Source organism: Nelusetta ayraudi, unplaced genomic scaffold, assembly GCF_046127955.1.
Source record: "Nelusetta ayraudi isolate G7.1 ecotype Tasmania unplaced genomic scaffold, CSIRO-AGI_Nayr_v1 ptg000048l, whole genome shotgun sequence".
Classification (NCBI taxonomy): domain Eukaryota; kingdom Metazoa; phylum Chordata; class Actinopteri; order Tetraodontiformes; family Monacanthidae; genus Nelusetta; species Nelusetta ayraudi.
Genome location: NW_027466098.1, coordinates 13,296,857 through 13,320,193, shown reverse-complemented (window position 1 = coordinate 13,320,193; position 23,337 = coordinate 13,296,857). Strand labels below are relative to the sequence as shown.

The following is a 23,337-nucleotide window of genomic DNA, read 5'->3' as shown; positions in this document are numbered from 1 at the left end:
CCAATGCCACCGAGTCCCAGATGTTGCAACTCGCCCATCTGCCCCCCGAAAGTGGGAAATTTGTAGCAGGGGGTGTCGGAGGGAAAATGTGTTCATTCGTTACACGAGATGTTTATTGCATTAATTAGACAATAGCAAATGAAGCCGCATCTGTTTCCAGTTTCTCATTGGCTCCTGCCAAATTGCTCTGACTGAACAATTACGGCTAATCGATCACAAAACAAACGATTCATGGAAGATGAATAGGCGGCAGATTGGGAGAACTGGACGATTTGACTTTGGCTGAAAATGATGGCAGCCGTTCGGGGCTCATTTCCTCTCCTCTGCCTGTCAATAGGCGGAGATAGTAATTAGAGGGTAGTAATATCTTCCTATCACAGCCCTGATCAATATTTCAGCAAAGGGGCTTCACTCACTGTAGGCGGGTGAAACGAGCTGTGCAATGGCAGCTTTCAGCAACCCTGTTGCTATGGAGATTCTTTTGCATCTCAAGGGTCTGACTTCTTTGAAAAGAAAAAAGAGGCAGCGCGCTCCCGCAGAGTTAATATAGAAAGTAATCTGTGTCTCCCCGCGCTCGCAAGTGTTAGCTAATGTCTAGACTTTTAATCTAAGCCCCATTCGCAAGTCTGCGAGGCCATAAACACCTGATTTATGTTGTTGCTCTGGGATTAATATCTCTCACTTGGCTTATTTATGGGAAGCTCAATGCCGGGCTTCGTAGCCAGTATTTATGGCTCTCTCCACATCACAAGTAACTGAAATGTCTAACAGGGAGATGAAATGCTTCAAATCAAACTTTATCTGCCAAGGTTGCCATCCATCGTGGGCTAGAGGGGGATTAAAAGTCAGGTGTGGAGTTTTTATTAGATGTACGACCCGGTGTCCGTTTCCCCACCTGTTCCCCATATACACGGAAACGTGCTCAGGCAGGCACGCACACACACACACACTGGCACGGCCCGTTCTAATTATCTTTGCAGCAGCCCTGCTGTGTGATACATTAAATATAATGCCGCCATTTTGCATAACCATTCATATTCCAGCTGTTCGAGTCGACGTGGGAGCGATGATTGTGTTCACGTTCGCCCTGCAGTCCGACAGTTAACGCAGGGAAAGACTCCTTTCCGGCACATTTGAGGCGCAGCAAGGGGCGATCGGGCGGGGATAGACAAAGCACAGGTGTGGGAGGGGTGTAAAAAATAAAAAAAAAAGTAAAAAAAAAAAAAAAAAAAAAAAAAAACCTGGATGGGAAATATGGCGTGGCGGGAGAGAATGATGGCGGTAGGTTAACGTGGCAGCGAGGAGCAGAGGTGGGAAGGACGAGCGGAAGATGTATTACCCCATAAAAGTGCATCTGTCGGATGCGCAGCCATCAATTTGAATGACTTGTCTCCCCCGAGGGCCTGTTTTGGCATTCAGAAAACCACGGCGAAGGCGCCGTGCTCGCCGTGCTGCACTTCATTTGGACCTCCTCCTTCCTCCTTCCTCCTTCCTCCTCCCTCCTCCTGGAAGTGCTTTTCTCATTAGAACCTGTGGCTGAGGCACAGACCGACTGCGGCGCAACACCCGCTGCCTGTTCCACCACCTCGGGGCCCCACCGTCTACTCGTCAGAGTCGGATGCAAGATAGAAAAAATATAAAATAAGCATCAGGGGGAGCAGGCTGCTAACTGGAGCCTCTCACATCTCACGCAGTCGGCTTCAAAAACACGAGAGAGCGAAACTCTCTTTTCATTTGGGCTCCGCGTCTCACCCACTGCGACGTCTTAAAGCGAGGGCCAAATGACAAAAGGGGGTTTTAGCCTAATTCTCATTAACTCAATGTGTGTCTATGTGTGTGTGTGTGTGTGTGTGTGTGTGTGTGTGTGTGTGTGTGTGTTTGTGTGTGTGTGGGCCGCGGTAACGAGCCCGAGACGTGATTGCACAGTAAAGTGGACCTAATGGCCTCGCAGCAGTCACCCGTGACAGGTTAAAGTCTTAATGGCTGCTTTTTATGACTCTTATCCCCTTAAGAGCGACGCGACACCTGTTAAAGGTGGTGGTTGGGGGTAGAGGAGGTGGGGTTTCGTGGGGGGCAACCTTCCTCCTCTCACACGCCCCACAAGTGGGCCAGCGGAGGGAGGTTGGGTCAAGGTGGCCAGGTTTGACGGCTCGTCAGATAAGTTGTAGACCCTCCGGGCGCCACCGCCTGGGGGCTGTGGGGGCGGCGGGGGCGCAGCCAGCGTGCGCCCGTCTGCGTCTGCGCAGCCAGTGTTCTTTTGCATTAATGACTCGGGGGTGAGGGAGGGAGGGAGAGAGGGAAGGAGGGGGAGATGTGACAAAGTAGCAGCGGGAGCCACGGCGAGATAAAGGGCTGCGCTCGCCGGAAGGAATTCCAACTTTGCGGGAGCAGAAATCCATCTGTACTGTACAACCCCCCCCCCCTCCACACCACCACCCTCCTCCTCCTCCTCCTTATCGCCGGAGTGTTTCAATAGCCTCTGCGGTTCACGGCGGCTTTATCTCGCACACACACTTGTGCACCAACTTACACGTAGACATGTTTGGATTTTTTCTTCTTCTCCTTTGTGGCCGTCGTCGTCTCGGCAAATCACGACAAGATGGAAACAACAAATGACGTCTTTTTGTTGCTTGATGTGATTTTTTTTTAATGTTTAATTTCGCCTCTCTCTCCCTCCCTCCCTGTGTTCCTCGTCCAGCCGGCCGGGCCTGCTCAACGCCAGCGACCCCGGCTACCCCTGGTTGGCCGACTCCTGGCCGGCCACCAGCCTGCCGGTCAACAGCAGCTCCGGGGGACCCAACGACCTGTCCAACTTCGGCCGAGGAGGTGAGCCCCCCTCCCCACCTCCAACCCACCTTCAACCACCAGCCATCTCATAGCCCAACCCGCCGTTATCCTTCATGTACATATTTGCATATCCCGCCCAGCGTTTGGGATGTATATTGATGCGTCCCGTCAGCGGGGAGCCGGAGCATAAACTAGCGGGTCCTCCGCTGTCGTCGGGGCTGAGTGATGGCGGATGGTGCCGGCCCCGGTGTCAGCGGCGGGAGGGTGTGGAAGAGAGGAGAGGGAGAGAGAAAGAGAGAGAGAGAGAGAAGGGGCTGGAGCCACACGGGTTTGAAAAGGATGGTCCGGAGCAGCCAGTCGTGAAGGACAGGCGCGGTTCGACTGGCGCAGACGCGGACACTTCCGCCGCAGCTCTACATCATCTCCCCTTCACTGGGCATGCAGACTATGCATCCAGGGGGGAGAGAGAGAGAGAGAGCTATTCCCTTCCCTCCCTCCCTCCCTCCCTCCTAGCCCGCCCATCCTCATTTTACACACATGCACAGTGGCAGCGTTAGCCCTCAGACGGATGATGCTAACCTCAGAGTTGTGTGTAAGACACTGAAAGCAGCACGTTCGCCCCCAATCGAGGTCACCGAGGTCGGGTTTTGAGGCTCATCTCTGATGACGTTCACATTTTCAGATGTTTGTTTTTCATCGCAGACTCCAGTCGAGCAGCCTCACATGATTCATTAAACCAAAACAAACTATAGATCTATCGCCACACAGCAGCTTGTTTTGCCCCTTTTGCACCTGCAAAAAAAAAGACAAAAATAAAACACTCGACTTCAGCTTCCTGTTAACTCTGATGCTTTACTGGAGCCTTGATGTATTTGGATGGAGAAAGAGACAATCTGCCACATCGATCTTGCTATCAATGTGGCATCATTGCCTTTTGTGACATCACCAGGGGCTGACTGCTAGAAATGCATTTTCAACACACAATTTATAAAAAAGTGCACCAAGCAAATAATTAGGAAACAGCAATGTTATTATATGATTATTACAAAGCGTTAGTGTAAAGCTGGGCCCTTGATCAACTTGATCACACAAATGCCTTTATTAATAGGGTTCAAAACCTGTAACCAAACCCTGCAAACGGCAACGTCTCCTCCTTGTCATTTTCTCAGACATCCCCAGCGGGCAGGGAGATAAAACGGGCACCATGCTCTCCGACGGAGCTATTTACAGCAGCATCGACTTCACCACCAAAGCCAACTACAACAGCCCTGGCCAGACGTCCCAGGCCACTCCCTACGCCACCACCCAGATCCTCCACTCCAGCAGCATCCACGAGCTGGCTGTGGACCTTCCCGAGGCCCAGTGGAAGACGTCGCTGCAGGCCAAGCAGGAGATGGCCAACCTGGGCTACTCGCTGCCCGACAAGAACTCCTGCAACAACAGTGAGTGGCCGCTTCGGTTCGCCACCTCACAGGTGTCAGAGAGTGTGTGTCCTCATCGTTTATACAACGTCTCATCATAAACCTCATTTAAAAGCTCTGGTTCCTCATTTTGATAAATCAGACATTAAATCCAGATTTTCTTCACATTTAGCCCCACTTTGAATCATCAAGGTGGACAAGAGTTCTTTCCTTCTGTGTCCACCGTGCTAATATTTTGCTCATAATTTAGGTTGTTTGCATTAAATGCACATTCTATTCTATCCTATCCTTTTATTTGCAGTGTGTGTGTGTGAACAGGGAATCGTTTACTCTCTGCTCTTTTACATATTTATGATTTCATGTTCCAACAAACCCCAGAACTGATTAATTATGGTTCTGATACGTACCAGTAAAGTGCCAGGTCTCTGATTATTCAAGGAAATATTACGTACGATAATACCTGTAAAAGTGGCAGCAAACATTTAATTAAAATCCTCACTATTGACTTAATTATCCAATTTAATCAATTAAGAGAGCCGTGTAAGATGAGACGAGCGCGAGCCTTTTTTTTCCCCCCGTCGACGGCAAATTAAATTTGTACAGCCAGTAGTTTTGCCACTCGCATACCAATCAGACGGCGACTGTGAGACGAATCGAGCGTTCCTTTCCCGACGTGTGAATCCTGAATGTGTGCCGCTTGCCAAATGCTCTAACTGCATGTTTGCATGTGCTTGTGCTAACTGCCAAACACCTGATGCCACTGTAATTTTTGCCCTTCAACTCCCCCTCCCCTCCCTTCCCTTCCTCCCTCCCTCCCTTCAGCCCTCCTTTTCATTCCTGACTACCGATTGGCCGAGGGACTGTCTAATAGAATACCACACAACCAATCACAAGATTTCAGCACCACCAGCTCTCACAACAGCTCAGAGCGAAGCGGCAGTCTCTCAGGTTGGTTCACGCTGCGAAGAATCGTGTAAAAAAAAAAAAAAGAAAGAAAGGGAATTGGGACGCTCTCGCTCACTCTCTCCCTCTCTCCCTCACTCTCTCTCCCACTCTCTCTCTCTCCCGAGGGCGCTCCGCACCTCAGCTTTGTGATTGATGACTGAGTGATGTCGTGTTTGTTGAACCTGTTTTGTTTTTTTTATTCTTGTTTGCATGCACTAACCCGATATATCTCAGAGCAATTGTACGAGCACAGTCCCTCAAAGGAGATGCTTCACTCACTTGAACCTCGCGGTTGACAGTCGGAGCGCCGCAGTCGCATGTGACAATATGCAATTTAGCTGCGACTGCACTATTGCACTGTTATGCGGGCTGCACCACTGCACTGACTCGCTAAACACTGTTTAGATTTTTCATTCATTCTTTATCTCCGGCCACTTCTGCACTCTGGGGTTGCAGCTGTGCTGGATCCTGTCCCCAGGCGTCTATAGGAAGAAGGCGGGGCTACAACCCGGATGAGTCACAATCAGCCCGTTTCCGTAAAATCTTTCAAAGAGCGTGAAGAAGGAAAATGGCAGAAGACGTTTCGAACGTCGCGTCAGACGTTGCGTGTTCTCCGGGAGAACGTGCGGTCAGAATGGAACCCGCAACCTTCTTCCGATGCGCCCCCTCTGTACAGATCAGAGGAAGAGAATTCTAGTTATGACGAAACAGGGCTGCAAGTCCCAGCGCCGAGTGTCTGCCGTCTTAAGGGGGCGTGTGAGAGTGAACAGGTGGGAATAAGGGCCGAGAGAGTCTTTAAGACAGAGTGGACTATGAACACACACACACACACACACACACACACACACACACACACACACACACACCATTAGAGATGCTTGGCTGGGCAAGTGGCAAAAATACCTTCTTTCCCCCCGCAACCCCCTCCTTCCCCTAATGGCGGCTGACTCCACTAAAACCCGTGCTCAGAGAATTACAATGTCATTTATAGGACACCAAGGCGGCCCTCTGCCTGCCTGCCACTCTCCCCTTTTATCTAGTTACAAGCCACTGCCTTAACTGGTCTCTAATTCAATGCTCTGGCACACAGCTGGCAGGGGAGAAGGATGTGGAGTGCAGCCGTGGGCCGCAGGCGGCTTCTTTATAAAGAAGCAGAGGTTACGGACGGAACAGCTGCTGTTTGTTTCATTAGACGGCGAAAAGACAACAAATAAAAAACTGCATATAATCGCGATAATGCTCAATTATTTGAACAGTGACCTTGGTAAAGATCTAACACTTTGGGAACAACGCAATAAATCGACGCCATAAAAAGAAATGACCTGCCAGGCTGTTTGATATTCACTCCATCTTCTTTAATTCATGCCTCAGCCGGAACGGAATTATCAGACTCGGGCTCGAAGTAAACTCAGCACTTGAGCAGAAGAGGTGGGGTTGAGGGTGGTGGTGGTGGGGGTGGTGGGGGTGAAGTTCCAGTGTGTTGCTCCCCCTCAGAGGAGCGAAAGGAATAATGAATGCCATGTCTGAAGGAGGAGAGCGGGATGAAACGGAACAGAAATAGAGGCGCTTTCATGGCAGCGCGGATCTCCACTGGGGACGTGAGGCTGCTCATTAAAAGTGATCTGGGCGCAGGGGGAAGAAAGGTAGCTGTGGCTGCTGCTGCTGCCGCTGCCGCTGCTGCTGCCCTCCGTTTGAAAAAAAAAAAACCCTCTCCCCTCGCACTCCGTGAGCCTCCGTGATTAAGGGGAGGATCGCGGTTCGCGTGACCCCCATGTGTGCGTCTCCATCTCCATATCTGAAGAACCTCACCTTGTTGTGTAACACGTGTTTATTATTAGGTTCTTACATATATACTTGGTGTAAAAAAAAAAATTATATATATATACATACATTAAAAAGTGATGATACATGGCTTCTACTTATTCCTTATTTCAACTTATTTCCATGTCCCCTTTTTCGAAGTTCCTCTCCCACTTTTGAGTTATATCTGGCTCCCGCTGGATTCTCTACCTCCACCCTCCCCACCACCACCACCATCACCACCAACACTGACGCACCCAATGGAAACACGGCGAGCTCAAGGCCGCGCAGCCCTACAGTTATAGACTGGGAGTGCCCCAAACCTTGGGTATAAATACCCGACGCTGCGTCTATATTTAGCGCGTGTTCCCCTTTGAAGAGAGTCCCAGTTTTGTCAGAGGAGATGGCTTAACTGTGTAATTCCTGTCTGGCTGCTAGCCTCGCTCTGTATTTTTCATATTTGGGGTGAGCTGGTGTAATCCCAGTGCCAGACCATGCTTCCTCTGATGAGACTCCTTTTTTCTCTCTCTCTTATGCTATATACACGGCTGGGCCTGTGCGCGGCGACGAACAACGAGCGAACAATCGCGGCAGCTTAGCATTTATTGCTAAAAGTCAAGCGTCGCCCAGAGGTGCGATTAGGAAGCCAATTACTTTTAAACTATACTTAACACTGCGGTGGCGCCCGCCGTGGGCCCGCAGTTGTTGCCTTTATTACTTCCATTCTTTGTTAATCTCAGCCAGACACCTCTGCCACCTCCTCCAACGCTGGAACATTTTTACCCATCCCATTTCTGAAGCCCTCCTTTTGTTTTCCCGCTCGCCGAAGGCCCTCAGAATAGCAACAGGATTTTCAAAGAAAACGTCTGGACTCAGATCCGTTTTTTCCCCTTCCATCTGGCTTCCCGTGGAATTAATAGAAATACATCTCGATTGTGTCTCTACTTCAATGACAGTGATCTTCTTTTTGCCGGGCCAGAGTCAATGCAGTTTATTAAATTACACTGGAGTGCACAATGCGGCGCTGCACAAGATTTATTGCAGTATTGGCAGCCTTTTAGTTGGCGTTGCGGCGATGGTAAACGTGATAACAGTGATTACACTGCTTTGGCAGCAGAGGCTTAGCAACAGACGACAGATAAAAATCTGTTTAACACAGTTTTTAAAGATTTTTTTTTTTGTCCCGGTGACGGTTGACATCGTTTTGAACTGTTTCATTGATTGACCAAAACTCCTAGGGAGTCAACCGGCCACAGAGGATTAGAGTGTTAGGAGTCTCACATCTTTGCTTTTATGTACATTTTTACAGAGGAAGCAGGACAAATATCAGATATCAAAGAATTACATAAAAATGTGTTGCATTGCTTAAACCATTTGGTTAGATGTGAAGGAATTGACTCATCACTTAAATGAGTCGTATTTATTTCTCTGTACTGAATTCTATTGAAAACGATTTAATGTAACCAATAAAAGTAGGCGAAAACAGATTGAATTCACATTGATTTGTTCTGTTAATAGGCTTTGTGGAAAATGGAAAATAAACCGCTACCTGGTGGTGTTTATCTAAAACCAGCACCACTATATGAACTAGCTGTGCTTCTCTTTGCTTCTTCTCAAAAACACATTTTGTCCTGAAGTTAAATGTGTGCTGGCGGGAGGAAAGGTTGCTTTGGACCCACCAAATGGTATAAAAGCCAGAACTGACCCGGCTTCCAGATTTATAAAGATGGATGGGGCCGAGGTGAATCCGGCGTTGGAGGCATGTGTGTGGAAATGGATGGGGTTAGCGACTCTGCGGTGTAATAAAAGAAATGAAAGTAGTAATAGACTCTCAGTGAATTCCATTAGGGACACACTGACACTACACAAGCCATTCATTATGATGATGCTATGAAGTGAGATATTTCACTGTGGAAGCCGCAGCCCGGTGTTAAAGGGGACACTGAGGGATGGGTGGAGCACAAAGGTCTGCCTCCGCCTCGTTTACCGCCATTCTCCGCTGTTTCTATGGAGATTTGAGTCTTTTCAGCCAATTAATCAATAGAGGCGAGCTTTTCAACTGGCAACCTTGAGCTTTTCAGCGCGAGCACTGACAGGCACAAGCCCCCCTATTGAAAGGCCATTTGAAAACTTGTATGTTTTTCCAAGGACATGTTGGAACCGAGATCCAGATGTATCGGCGGTCTTATGTTTGCTCCAAATTGAGTTCTCGAGAAAAAGCCATTTGTCACATGGCAGAAGCAGCTGCCGTAATTTGCAGCGCCATCCCACGCGCGCATTCGTTTATAATTGATTTTTGCTTCACAATTTGATTTCCGGCGGCTGCATCCCTCAAACGCATCCTCTCCTGTTCCCCCCGCGCAGGTGGGAAGGGAGGGAAGAAGAAGAAGACCAAGGCCGGATCCAAACCCAACAAAGCCAACGGCTCCAACTGGGCCAACGTTCCCCTGCCGCCGCCCCCAGTTCACCCACTGCCTGGCACTGAGATGGACCACTACCCCAACGAGCACCATGACAGTGGAGGGTAAGTCTGCAAGCTGCAGGGATAATTAGGTAGATTGTTTGTTCCCGGTTGGAGAATATGCTGCAAAAAGGTCTTCCGAGAAACATTTTTATCATTGCTAAAACAACTTCTGATCACACGGTGCGAAGCCTTTCACACTTTGCTTCATTTACCGTCCTGGTTGTGCACTAGAAAGGGAGCAAACAAGCGTATTGAGTTCTCTTTGTTGGCTTTAGATGTGTGTGATTTATGGTGAGAACAGAGATCAGACCTTGATCACGCTGGAAGAGCAACACATTTTTGGCCCGAGTCAGCGATAGCAGGAAGTCGCCTGTTAGCTTTCCTTTGTTTCTTTGTTTACCTCGGGGACTTTGGCTGGACTTTTTTCCCCAGTTGTTATGCAATACTGAACCATCAAAAAGCACTTTAGCAAATACATTCCAATACTCCTCGAGCCAGTGATTAATGCAGATGTTTGACTCTTGCATTTTGGGGTCATTTTTCCATCAACTGATTCAGACCACATCAGAGTGTGTGTGTGAACTGAAACAAATCCAACAGCATATTATATTTTGATCAGAGGATGTTTTAGATCCTTAAAAGTAGAAACTGAAGAGCCTTAAATAAAAAAAAACAAAGTGCACAAGAGCCTGCAAACTAACGAGCATATCATTTAAGCTGCTGGATGGCTGCATGAGTTGAAAACCAAATGAGCAAAAAAAAGAAGAAAAAATGACAATGTTTGAGCAGCTCTCCTGCTGCTAATAGCTCTCACATACACACACAGATGGCCTCAGATTAAACTATTTGCTGTGTTCCACCGAGAGGAAAAGAACTCATAATTGCTTTATTTTACTAAGAAAAACTGAGCAGACAGTTGGAGGATTTACAGCAGCAGATTGTCGCCTGCCCGACTCTGATGTTGATGCCTTGTCTGTCACTCCTTTTGTTTATACGCACATTATCTTTTTTTACGATCGGCCCCGCACATCTGTAACATCTCACTGGGTGCAGCCACCGCGTCCAAAGGCAGGGCACAGAGTACAGGGCTCATCCAGGCGTTGGCACTGTGTGTCTCTCTGGTCCAGTAGGTGCTGCGTCCTCCTGCTTCCATTTCCAATCTGGGAGTCATCTGCTTTAATAGGCTTTCTGCCAAATGAGGAGTCCTGCGCACTGTAAATCTCAGGGCTGCTCTTAATGGCAGCAGATTAAAACAGTTATGTCCTACGGAGTGTGCACTGACAAATTCCTTTAATGAACATTTTCTTTATGGCTCATATTATTTCAGCATGTATAAGCGCACAGCCATGAGGTGAAGCGAAGACCCGGCTGGCTGCGTAATTTTTCCACTCAGGGCCGTCGTATAACAAATTTGACGGCAAACTCGGACAAGGTCACAGTCGGAGTGTAAAGGAATTTCTCATAAAATATTCATTAAGAAAATGATTTAGCCAAACTATGCTCTTATTTTGGCACGGTTGTTTTGCTACGTTACTTTTAAATGTTTTGGCCGAATCTCTTGCCTCTGTGTCGAGTTTACTTAATTATTTTGTGTGTTGTGTTTTAGTTTGCAATGGCCTAAAGTCTAATAGATCAGACCAGCGCAGCACTTGTGTTATCACTTGTTTAAAACAGAGAAATTTGGATGGATTCATCCCACAGTCTTATTTCTCAATATGAGACATTACACATATAAGCTCAAGCAAAGGAATTTTAAAGGTCATTTCAACTGTGTTTGTCTGTATTATGGTTCTCATAATCAAATCCTCCATTCCTTTTGGTTCCTCCCTTCGAGAGCCACGGCAGCCAATCGCCTGCTTCCATCGAACCCTGTCCTCTGCACCACCTCAGTCTTCTCCAATACATTTAACATCCGCTGTCCCTGTATTTTTGCGTGACGAGCTGGATGAACTGAATGATGAAGAGAAAGAAGCCAATGTTGGAAAGCTTCATGGTTTCACTCCCTCTGTCCCAGGTATGAGAGCGAAGGCTGGGGCCCAGCCATGCCGGTGCAGACGTACCTCCACCAGGGCATGGAGGACGAGCTGGAGGAGGAGGAGGAGAGGGTCCCCACTCCTCCGGTGCGAGGGGTGGCCTCCTCACCGGCCGCCGTCTCCTTCGGGCAGCAGTCCACGGCCACCCTCACGCCTTCCCCCAGGGACGAGATGCAGCCCATGCTCCACGCACACTTGGATGAACTGACCCGCGCGTACCAGATGGACATGGCCAAGCAGACATGGTGAGGCGGCGCTCGGAGAGGTGGACTCCAGCGAAAACAAATATTGTAGTAGAATGAGTCTTTTGTGTGCTGCTGGTAATTATGTCATTGCTATTGTTATTACTGGGAGCGCTTGTCGTTGATTCATCCAAAAGTGCCTCCAGTAATGATCCTGTTTTGATTACTTTTGAATACTGGTTCCTGGTTCCTTGGTTCCTTGCCTGCCTACAATATAACTTGCAGCAAAGGAAAATTAATTATTTTGTTGTGCAAATTTGTGCAAAATTTTAGGCTAAATTGCTGGACTGGAGTTATGTATCCAGTGCTGCCTTTACAGAACAACAAATTTTGCATGTATTTCCCCCTTTTTTGTGGCCTTTTCACACTATTATTCATGTCAGCTGTGTGTGCAGTCGGGATAAACCCATTAATCACACACGACTGTATTTCCCTCATTCTAAGAGACACAATTTCCTACCCACGGCTGTTTACCCCGCAGCACGTAGGCACACACACACACACACACACGCGCACTCACACCCATGCTGCACATTCCATTGTTGTTCTCATGCAAGTCAGATGAAGGCCATACTTCATTCTGTCGGCGCGGCACGCAGAATGAGAGACTGGCGTTCATTCATAACGGCAAAGTGGGGGCGAGAAAAGGAGGACGCCTTGTCAGGAAGGAGATGTCATGTTACCGAGTAATGACTACGTTGGTTAGAGAGCAACCCCGACAACACCAGAGGGCCAGTAATTACAACCAATTCCCCGCTGCAAAGCGTGTCCTCAAACGCGTCCTCGAACAAACGCGGCTGTCAGCGGAGCGGCCCGCCGCCGAGGTGACAGCCGCATGTCGGCGGCGGCCCGCATAGTGCTCCTCCGAAGCCCCCGGTAGTGGCATCTGGAGCGACAATTAGTGGGTCAGTGTGTTGGCATGCGTGAGCACCGAGGATTAATTGAATTGTCAAATTGTATTCACCGCTTCACGTGAGAAAGACAGCTCCGAAACCTTGCTCGGCTGAAGGAACCACTGAGATTCTCTACAGAGTTCAACACAGAGTGACGTCTTTTTTTCCGTTTTTCATCACAGGCACATGCAGGTGGGCTCGCTTCCTCCCCAGGCTCCTGCCCCGCCGGTGGGCTACGTGTCGAGCACAATGGTATCCGACCTGGAGACGGACCTGCCTGACGACGACGAGGATGACGAGGAGGAGGAGGAGGAAGAGGAGGATGAAGGCTACGGAGCCAGGCATCCGCGAGGCATCGAGCACACGCCAGGGTCCAGCATGGACAACCTGGACAGCTCTCTGACAGGTGAGCACAGCTGCATTTGGCAGTCGAGTGCAAGAAACGTCACACTCCCCTCGCCGCTTTACAAGGCACGATGTTGCATTGCACAAATAGCTAATCGGCCAATCGCATTGCAGCCAATCCATGCATTTAGACACATAAACTATGTTTCCATTACCCCTAGAGTTGCACAAAACCTAAATATTACAATAAAAAAATGGTAATACACACTTGGAAACACTTTTTTCGCATTCATGCGTCACCGGATGTGACGTACGGGGTCACATGACCTGTTCACTCCAAGTGAAAATGGTGCATTGCGTTTGGACGAAGGAGGATGTGGAATATTTCTTACATGTAATCAAAGAGAAAAATATAACAACCATTCTTGACAGCAAACAAACGTAAACATAATTCTCGTAAATCTCACGGGACGAGATTTTATGAGAATTACGGCTTATGCGTTTCACACCATTCACTAGAAACACCTGCAAATCGTAATTGGCAGTTGTCAGGAGGAAAACTGTTGATGCCAGGGGTCAGAGGAAGCTGGTCAGACTAGCTGGAGACCATAGAACGGTAACAGCAACTCAAATAAGTGCTCATAACAACCAGGGTCTGCAGTGCACTATCTCCTATCTTAAAGCAGTGTATGTGTACATATATGGGTGCTGTGGGGTAGCCAGTGCAAGGCTGCAAAGAGTACCAAGTAAAGAGACCAGTGAGTGTGTGTGTGTATTTGAGCAATTGGGTGTGAATTTACAGTGACAATGCTCTGAACGGGAAACTTTTACTCCTCTGTGCCAGAGAATCCGATTCTGTTAACTTCTTCTCCATCAATCTGCTGTGCGTTGCATTTTTTATGCGAACATGCTTACTGAGTGTCCCATAATCAAGTTTCTCAAGCGTTTTTGGCAGACTCCGTGGTATTACAATTATCATTTCTTTAAAAAAAAAAAAAAAAAAGGGAGAAAAAAAAGGAGATAAGAAAGTCCATGAATTTTAAACAGGATAGTGAGAGGAAAATTAAGAGGGAGAGGCCCACTGAGCAGGCGAGAGTGACTGATTTAACTTGCACTCAGCACCAAAGTCAGGCGCCACCCGTATCTTCCTGAGGAGATTTGAAATAAATTTCACGTGCAGCGTATTTTCATTCCAGACTCGTGGCACCATTTCCATTTTTACAACTCGCTGCAAACTTCTTTTTTTTTTTTTTTTTTTTTTTTTTTACAGCCGTCTGTCAGGGAAGACGTGCGAAGGGCTCGACTTTGTAGTGACGCAGTCGAGCTCTGCACCGCCGCTCCCACACTGACCAGGCGACAGAAATCACCTGCGAGGCAAAGAAAAAACCAATCCAGTCCCATCCGTTCTTTAACCTGATCAAAACTCAGTGAGAACAGGCCAACATTAACACACCTGCAATTCATGGGCACCAATAAAAATGGTTACACACTAAAACTGAAGGGCACGAAAGCAAGATTGCTGCAAAGATTAAAATGAAAACATTCAACTGTTTACAGCGTGTTTACAAAAAAGCTGCAGCGACAGAAAAGTGACTCAGTTGAGGTTGACGTTCTTTCTTTTAGCACTGACTTGAATTAAACCAGCGTTGCAAACACCAGATACAGGGCTACACCTTCACCGCATCAGTGCAGGACTTCCTTGGCTCCACTGAGCCAAGGAAGCAAAGAACGAGAGGAGGAAGCTTTGACGCTGCTGCTTCCTGGGGGATGATGGAACAGTGGTTTGGGTGACGCCGACACATGCTGCTGCTGCTGCTGCTGCTGCTGCATCTGTGGGAATATAAAGCAGCGACTGGGTTCTAATATACTTCACTCCTCCGCCCCCCTCCCCCACCCACCAAGCCAGCCGACTGCATTACTCTGAAGACGGTGCTATTGCATCTTATCTCCTCTCAAGTCTGCTGCCTCTCCCCGTCTCTGTCTGACACCACAGACGCAGCCTCAGATGCAGAGTTAGCGGGAGGGGGAGGAGAGGAGAGGGCGGGGTAGAGAGAGGGGGTGGGAGGGAGGGAGGGAGGAGCCGCTGAGGGTTTAATTACAAAAAGGAGCAAGAGGACGATTAGGGAGAGACGCAGCCAGCGTTATGGTTTTGTCATTGTAGGCAGCGATACGCAAATAGCCCTGCTTTTATAATAGTCCACCGCAGGTCAGTAAATCAAACTTTAATACTGAAGCCACAAGGGGGGGAAAAAATTGCTATAGCGTCGTCCTCCTCTGGGGAAATTTTTCCAACAGCCTCCCAGAGAATACAAGCGCAACCTGTTAGGGGGGAAAAATGTAAATCCAGGGAAGTTGTCGCGGGTATTAAAGGGCGGCGTGCTGCTGCAGCCAGAGAGATGATCCGAGCATCAGACTCGCGGCTGCTGTTTGCGCTCCGAGGTGTAGCACTGGTGAGCCCGCGGAGACGGCCCGTTCTGGGTGATCACTCTCCCGTCAAACCCCCGGCGGATCCTTGGGGGATCAGGTCACGTCAGGTAGGGACGGCCGGCTCGTCGTGCGGGGATGATTTCCCCGCTTAACGACATGCATATTAGAGGTTCGGCTCCGGCATCAATCACTTTTAGTGGCAGCAGGGACCTTGGCTTGGTTTTACTAGCCTCTCCCACCCCCACCCCCCAACACCCCCCCCCAGCCATCTCCTCCAGTTTACTGCCTCGGCTCCATCAGCGCAGGAGGTGTCAGGTTTTTCAAAAAGGCGGCTGCAGCTTCTCGGCTCATTGCTCTGGTTCAAGACACGAAGAGGAGATTTGAACTCCGGCGCAAACCTTTGTCCACTCCTCCTCGGGAGGAAGAAAATCCACATTTCTTTGGACCAAAAGCAGAACTAGATTGATTTTTTTTCTCTCTCTCGCTCTCCCTCTCTCCCTCATCGAATTATGTCACAGTGATCAGAGTTTGATTGGGCCGCCTGCTCCTTCAGGAAAAAAAAAAAAAGGAGGTTCAGCAGTTGAAAGTGGCAGTTAGCGCCGCTGAGAAGTCATTCTGCGGCGTGATTTGCTTAGGCAGTGTTCCCTCGCCGCCGCCGCTGCCGTGGCAGCAGAGGAGTCGGGAGCGTCAGTGCTTTTGGCTGCCACCGCCTGTCCTTCACTATAGGCTCTGTTCTTTGTGGGAGGATTAAACCCTGTGGAATTGCTGTCTTTCTTTCTTTCTTTCTTCCTCGGAGGAAAAACTCAGAGAGGAGAATTTCAAAAGAAAATGGCCCAGTGGCGAGGCGGTGGGCTCAGAGCGGCGCTGTAGAAATGGGTTGTGTAAGGGATTTTTTTTCTCTCTCTCTCTCTCTCTCTGTCTGCCTCCTACAAGCTCACACTTCGCTGCAAGTTCCCCCATTACCACTCTGCCACAGCAGGAGTGAAAACGTCTGCAACTTCACCCGCTGAAGGTGAAACTCCTGAGAAAGTCTCACTCAGGGAGCGACTCACTGGCTCCTGGAGGCGTTTCCACTCCCAAAACATTTCGCCCGGGTGCGAAATCATCATTGTACAGCCAAGTTTTCATGTCCTTTTTTTCCCCCAAGAGGTGCAATAACGTAGCTCAGCTCGAGTGTTGTTGGCGCGGCAGCCATCCAGAAGTGGGAACTTTCTCTCTGCCTCCACTCAGCCGCCGCTGACTTCACCTCTGCAACCTTCACGCTCTCGTCCCCGCAGCGGTAACAGCGCTCCCTACAGTACCGTTGCTTCTGAGCGAGGGCGGATGGATGGATGGATGGATGGGTGGATGGATGCTTGGGCGTGTGCCACTTGAGCAGAGTGTGCCAGGCCAGTCCCACTGAAAGCTGTCACATTAGCCGACTGTTCTCCGCCTCCCTGCCTGCCAAAGTGGCATATTTCTGTTGGCTCGCTCATATTTCTATTAATTTTTCTTTTATAGTTTAATGTGAAGGTTAAAAAAAAAAAAAAAAACTTCCGTCTCTTCTGAGTCTGAATTCTGCGCTTTTGCAACATGTTCAGCCATTTTTGGGTCTTTTTATCATCTTCTACCACACAAAGTGAGTGAGTGGTGTGGTGTTGCTCCAGTTGCCTTTAATGACTTTAGTGAGGACCGACTGCTCTTTTTTTTGTTGTTGTTGGCTTTTCATAAGGACAGGTGTGCGACCCGCCAGGTGTTTGATTTAATATCCGTGTCACCCGAGGCACTTTGGCTGTGCACAGGTGCACTCACTGTTCCCTATCAAAGGGAAGCCGAGTTGAGTCGCTGCTGGTCCTGCTGTTTCGCTGTGTGCGTGTGGGAATTTTGTGTGAAGGGGTTGCGTGTTTTGGCACGAACAGAATCAGAAAGCACAGCCCTCCGCACCGAGTGATGATGACACCAAAAGGCTGGCGCTGCGACGACGGAGACGCCCGGCAGCAAACATAAAACCCTTAAAAGCGAAGGACGCAGGATGTGCAAGACGACAAGATCAATATGAAAAGGCCGCGGCCACGTAACCGACGAGTACGGACGCGACTCGTTTGAATTCGAGTTGCTTGAAATCCCCCCGTCCAAATGAAATAAAAGAGAACTCGACCGAAAGGCTGAGATGCTGTTTTGCTGAAGGCTGCGGTGTTCCACAGGGTCCATGGTGAATGGGTGGGGCTCGGCCTCGGAGGACGATCGTAATTTCTCCAGCCACAGGTCCAGTCTGGGCAGCTCGTCCGACGGCTCCATCTTTACCCACTGCAGCTTTGCTCAGGCCCTGGTGGCCGCCGCAGACAAGGCGGGCTACCGCCTGGAGGGCACCAGTCTCAGCAAGAGAGGTTGGTTTGTGTGTGCGTGCGTGTGCGTGTGCGGACTGGAGCTTTCTTACCAGTGGCGGATGATTTGTCACGTTCTGCTCTGATTCCTCCTGCTGTCATCCACTGGCTGATGATTCACAGCGAGTCGCTGCTCGGGAGACTCGCTGCCCTGCCGCTTTGTGCACGTCGCACCTGTTGTTCTTCACACGGCTGCTCTTTCCTTTCCGGGCTTCGACTCTTCCTCCCCTCTATGTTTCAGCCAGCTTTGGGCCTCTTGCTGGGAAATTACCGGGCGATACCTTCCGCTTGAAAACTTCCACCAGCTGCTTCCTCTTCTAACAAAAAACAACCTTCCTGCCTCCTTTTTCGATCTTCCGCTTGTTTTGTCCTCTCGGCTCCTCCAACGCTAACCGGCTCTCCTGTTGCAGGTAAAGGCTTGTGCCACCGGCCCCGGCCCAGCAGTCCCTTCTCCACGGATGGCAGTACAGTCGGCTCACACAGCTTGGGGCACCAGAGGGCCACCAGGCCCACACGCAAACCCCGAAGCCAGGGCACGGCCCCCCACCGGAGAGACCCTAGTGCAGACGGTACGCCAGTGGCTGAAAACACAGCTTCATGTACAGTATTGCATGAAAAATGCCTAAAATTTTACTACTGTGTGTCTTCCTCTCCTCCCGCAGACCTACCTCCCCCTCCTGAGCCTCCCCCCTGCCAGGGCCAGAGTCGCACGCAGGGGCCCCGCAGCATAAACAGCATGGTTCCACCCCCAGAAAGAAAGGCCACGTCCCTGGAGCGCACGCCGATGTCGGGAGCCCTGTCTGGCTCGGAGGACATGAAGGTCTCCGTGGAGAGGCCGGCACGCGCCACTCTGGACCACCATCACCGCCACGGGCAAGAGAGGCTGGGCTCCGTGGAGCGGGGACACAAAACAGGTCTGAGCGGAAATGTGCTCGTTTGTTGAAGCAATTGAAGCAAACTGAGCGAAAGAGAAAAGATGTTGGGAGTGTTTCAAGCCAAGTTGTAGCGGATGTCTCAACTCGCTCAGTAGCTGCCGGACTGTTGGCCCGGTCGTCCCGCGTTAAAGAGGTCAAACCTATTGAGTGTTTGTTTTAATAAAGAGCTCATTGAGCCGTTGTGACAGCGCGGCCAGACAAAGACGCGGGAGTTTTTCTGGCGCGGCGATCGGGGCCCGTTTTAATTTTCCTTTGTTCCACTCGGCCCCTCACGCTGCGTGGAAACGGGGCTCCCGCGAACAGATTGCGCTGTCTGCCACCCGCTCTAGTTTCCAGCCTGCCTCCCTCCTCCCCCCACCCTCGCACACACGCCCCTGTAACTGTTGCCAATCTGGGTCCCCGCGTTCCGATCCAAGTGAGGCAGGAGGCCCCGCGCCGCCGAAATGCGCTCTAATCGTTGAGGCTTCCGTCACCCAAAAAAAAAAAAAGAAAAGAAACGGCAGCCACTCCGCAGCCCATCTGCGTGCGCACGTGCCTGAGCGTGCGCACGCCAGCCGTCGGAGGCCGCTGTGCGGCGAGGTCCCTGCCGCCGGGGCCGCAGAGGCTTTCTCAGACGCTTGACGTCTGCGGCCGCGAGACGGAGACAGGTGCTGCCGCAATCAGTATAATTTTACCCCCCACACACACACACACACACACACACACACCCCACCCCCCACTGGTGCACAGCGGAACCCGCCCAGGTCGGGGCCGCACTCCATTACAGTCATTAGCCGAGCGGCGGGGAGCGCCTTTGATGAGATTTCACAGCAACGACCGGGACGGTTGAGGGTCAATGTTTGGACGCCCTGCAGCAGGGGGCGCCACCGCACGCCAGCCAGCCAGGCAGCCAGGCAGCGGTCCCCTCCATTATTGTGTTTACCCTTCCGTCTTGTCGGTAGCTGCGAGGCCATGTGCGAGGCAGCGAGTCGTCGCTGCCTGGCTGGCACGGCCGGCCGGCCGCTTGGCACGGCTCACTCCGCAGATGTCAGGAAGTGTCAGGATGAGCTTCTGTGCCTCCCGGCATCAGACACTCGACATGCCTCACCTCCGCAATCAAAGTCAAACTTCTAAGAATGCCTTTTGTTTAGCGGTGGTGGGGGTGGGTGGATGTAGGGGGTTGATTCACGTATGAATCACGATTCTTATCCCCTACGATCAATTTTTATTCTTTCCTCCTCCTCTCTGCGAGGCCTCACAGGCTTCCGTACGCACCGTTGCAGCGCGCTAATGTTGCTAATGTAAGCTAGTTGACGTGACCTCAAGAATCGGAATTGAAAGATTCACGTCCCTGCTTCTGTTTCCCCGTCCAGAAGAAGGTTGCCTGCCATACAACAAGCCCTCCTTCCCCTCCCCCGGCGGCCACAGCTCCTCCGGCACCGCCTCCTCCAAAGGCTCCACGGGGCCGCGCAAGGCAGAGGGTCCTCGGCAGCCGCAGCAGTGGAGCGTCACGGAGCACGCAGACTTCCTGGGCACCAACGGACAGGGACAGTACTCAGGAGAGTTATGTGAGTGACTGAGCCGTTTTTCTTTTGGTTTTTGTCCCCATATATCAAATATCTTATATTGACCTTCCATTTGCCTGGCTAAAAACACAGAATTCAGCAAAAGCAAGATTGCACACAGGACATTGCATGAATTATTATTGGAATGGAATTAGTGAAAAGGTGCATTATAGCGTGAATAATAGTATAAATCCAATCTACCTTGTCATTGGTTCTGGCTGCTGCTGCTGGTGTGATAGTGTTTGTGTTGAAGAAAATATTCTTACAGCCAACTGACCATCGTTTAGCCGCCGCTGCATTCCTGAGTGTTGTTGCTGACTATTTCAAAGCTCAGATAGTCTCTAACTGGTTTCTTCAAGATGACAATGCAGCCAAATGACCTCCGCTGACACCAGAGCTCAATCCAGCAGAGCATCTTTGCATGTTGCAGTTGAAAGATCTCAAAGTCAGACGTCAGAAACAAGAGTTCCAGCACCTTGTTGAATGCATGCCATGAATGTGGAAGGGGGTCCTACTCTGTACGAGCAAATGTTTAGGGTTTGAAAAATGAAACGCAGCCAGGAACCAAAGTCAGAACTAACTTTGGTGTTCGGATAAAGATCAGCAACCTGGTTTTACCCGAATCTGGATAAGAAAGCACTCCGAAGAATCACATTTAACCAAAGTTTTCTTCTTCTTGTCCTTCTTCTTGTTCTCAGAGTGACCTAGGTGGGATGTGACTGGATTCCAGGATGTCACCAGTCGTCCCAGTGCAGGTCCCACCCCGTGAGTTCTCAGAAGGATGGAGTGCACCAGAGGACACTAGAGAGAAAATCAGTGTCACGGAACTGTAAATCTGATGTATAGACACAGACATACTGTACATCTCACTACGTTTTTTTTTTGTCCTTGAGAAAATATTTTCCACCTCTGACCTTACTGTAATTCTCTTTTTGTTAGAAAAAGGCAAGTTTCAAAAAAAACAAAAACAAAACAAAAACACCTGTACGCGAACAAACTTTCTGGTAACTGTCCTCGTGGTGGGCGGGGGGAAGGGAATTTTGTTTCCTGTAAATATATTCTTTAACTCGTTGCATTGCTATGCAAGCCTGATTCCGTTTGAGCTTTTAATTTCCACAGGAACAAATGTTTTGTTTTTTCCTCCCCTATGGTTATTTGTATTATATGTGAATTGAGTGGCAGCTATGCCATAAAATAATTGTTTTATAATCCATTGTTTGTTAATAGGTACCGTTAATTATTATCATTATTATTATTAATTATTGTTTTTTTGCACTGCAATTTTTGGTGATAAGCACAAAAGAAAAAAGAAACCACAGCTCCTGCTGACATGAAGAACCGGAAGAATATGTGAAGAGGAGTTTCTGTACTGTAAAGTAAAGAGAAGAAGATTATATACTAATGTACAGAGAGATATTAAAGAGTAAGGCTTTGCTCACAGATAGCAACAAGAAAAAAAGGCACCTGTTCCTGTGGTTGAAGCTGATTGGGTGGCAGGACACGAGGGTCCGTGGAGGTGTGGAGGGCAGACACGAGGTTAGCGACAGAGTTGATTATTTATTTCCCAAAGCCACAATTTGACGCCAGAAACTACAATTTTGGCAACTCCGGGCTCTTTTCTTCTCGAAGGCGGACAGACGAATAGGCAGAGATTTGTTCCGAGGGTCCCTCACCAAACGTTCACTTTTGTTGCCCCTCCCCTCCCTCCAAATTTACCGCCAGAATTGTTTGTTTTTTCCTCTTCTGAACGCCGACTTTAGCGCTCCTCGTTCGGCGTAATAGCACAGTAACCGTAAAAAACAGGCAAAGTGAAACTGCCCACACCACGCTGTAGTCGAGCTGAAGCACTTACAGAGGCGGAGTTTATGCTTCCTCTGTTGCCTTATGAGGTAAGCGGAGATGACAAGCTGAGGAGAATTTCCTGTGAATTAAAAAAAAATTAAAAAAAACCCCTCCAAAACTGTCCATGGAGCAACATCGTTTGTTTACATCTTTGTGTTCTAGACTAGACGTTTCGTTTTGTTGTTTGTTTTGCTTTGTTCCCTTCAGCCATTTCAATGATCCTTTGCCGTTTTCCAGCACTTACCGCTTTATGTCTTTGTGTGATGAACCCAGTCCGGCTCTGCCGCGCTGCTCAGACTCGGTCGTCTGCTGAAGCCATGGTCGCTCCGAAGGTTGGGTTAAAAGTCTGCCTTCGGCAGCTCCAGGCGAGGTGTGCAGCCCAGGGTTGAGTCCCTGCTCAGTTTTTTGCAGAGAAGTCGTGTTTCTGAACCAGCAGGTCCCACTGCCTCCAGGTCGACAGTCCCAGTGCACAGCAGAACTCTGTCTGCCTGCCTGGCCGCCACTAAACACACTCGTTAGCGCAGTTTTCGACTGCTCAACCTCTCGATATGTTTTTTATTGATTCTTTTTAGGACAGTGTTTTGTTTTGTTTTTTTAATATATTGGATTACATTTTTCTTTTTAAACTAACTAAAATTACAAAAAAAAACAACAACAACTTGTTACTTTGTCTGCCTTTTATGGACCCCGAAACGCTGCTTAAAACAATGTCTTCAATATTTTTTTATTTTTTGGGGGGGTGATTCGATGACTGTTTGTTTTTGTCATTTGTTTTATACTGCTAATGTTAATAATATAATAATGATAATAAAAAAAAAGTTGGGGTGGGGGTGGATGCTGTTGTACTGTTTGTCGTCATGCTGTCATCATTTTGTATCATCCACCCAGTGGCCAGTGTTCTGGAAATGAGGTGCAAAGAGTATCTCAGGTTATTTTACAATTCTGGTGGTGTTTATGTATGTGTATGTATATACATACATGCATATGTATATATATATATATATATATATATATATATATATATATATATATATATATATATATATATATATATATATATGTATATATATGTATATATATATATATGTATATATATATATATATACATATATATATATATGTATATATATATATATATACATATATATATATATATATATATACATATATATATATATATATACATATATATATATATATATATATATATATATATATATATATATATATATATATATATATATATATATATATATATATATGTATATATATATATATATATATATATATGCATCT

At 48.6% G+C, this 23,337-nt stretch overlaps 1 protein-coding gene across 7 annotated transcripts in view; it reads left to right on the top strand.

Annotated features, from left to right (window-relative positions):
- Positions 1-21,745, top strand: part of robo2 (roundabout, axon guidance receptor, homolog 2 (Drosophila)) — a 282,559-nt gene extending 260,814 nt beyond the window's left edge. For 5 of the 7 annotated variants that reach the window (XM_076036455.1, XM_076036454.1, XM_076036453.1 and 2 more), the window contains 11 exons: positions 2,699-2,826; positions 3,957-4,229; positions 5,031-5,156; positions 9,318-9,477; positions 11,432-11,695; positions 12,768-12,991; positions 17,541-17,723; positions 18,131-18,289; positions 18,383-18,634; positions 20,008-20,202; positions 20,898-21,745. In XM_076036455.1, the coding sequence (XP_075892570.1) occupies positions 2,699-2,826; positions 3,957-4,229; positions 5,031-5,156; positions 9,318-9,477; positions 11,432-11,695; positions 12,768-12,991; positions 17,541-17,723; positions 18,131-18,289; positions 18,383-18,634; positions 20,008-20,202; positions 20,898-20,899 (1,966 nt within the window). In that variant the 3' untranslated portion in view covers positions 20,900-21,745. The remainder of the gene's footprint in view (positions 1-2,698; positions 2,827-3,956; positions 4,230-5,030; positions 5,157-9,317; positions 9,478-11,431; positions 11,696-12,767; positions 12,992-17,540; positions 17,724-18,130; positions 18,290-18,382; positions 18,635-20,007; positions 20,203-20,897) is intronic. The other 2 variants (XM_076036459.1, XM_076036456.1) reach the window with 1 other exon arrangement.
- The last annotated feature ends 1,592 nt before the right edge of the window (positions 21,746-23,337 follow it).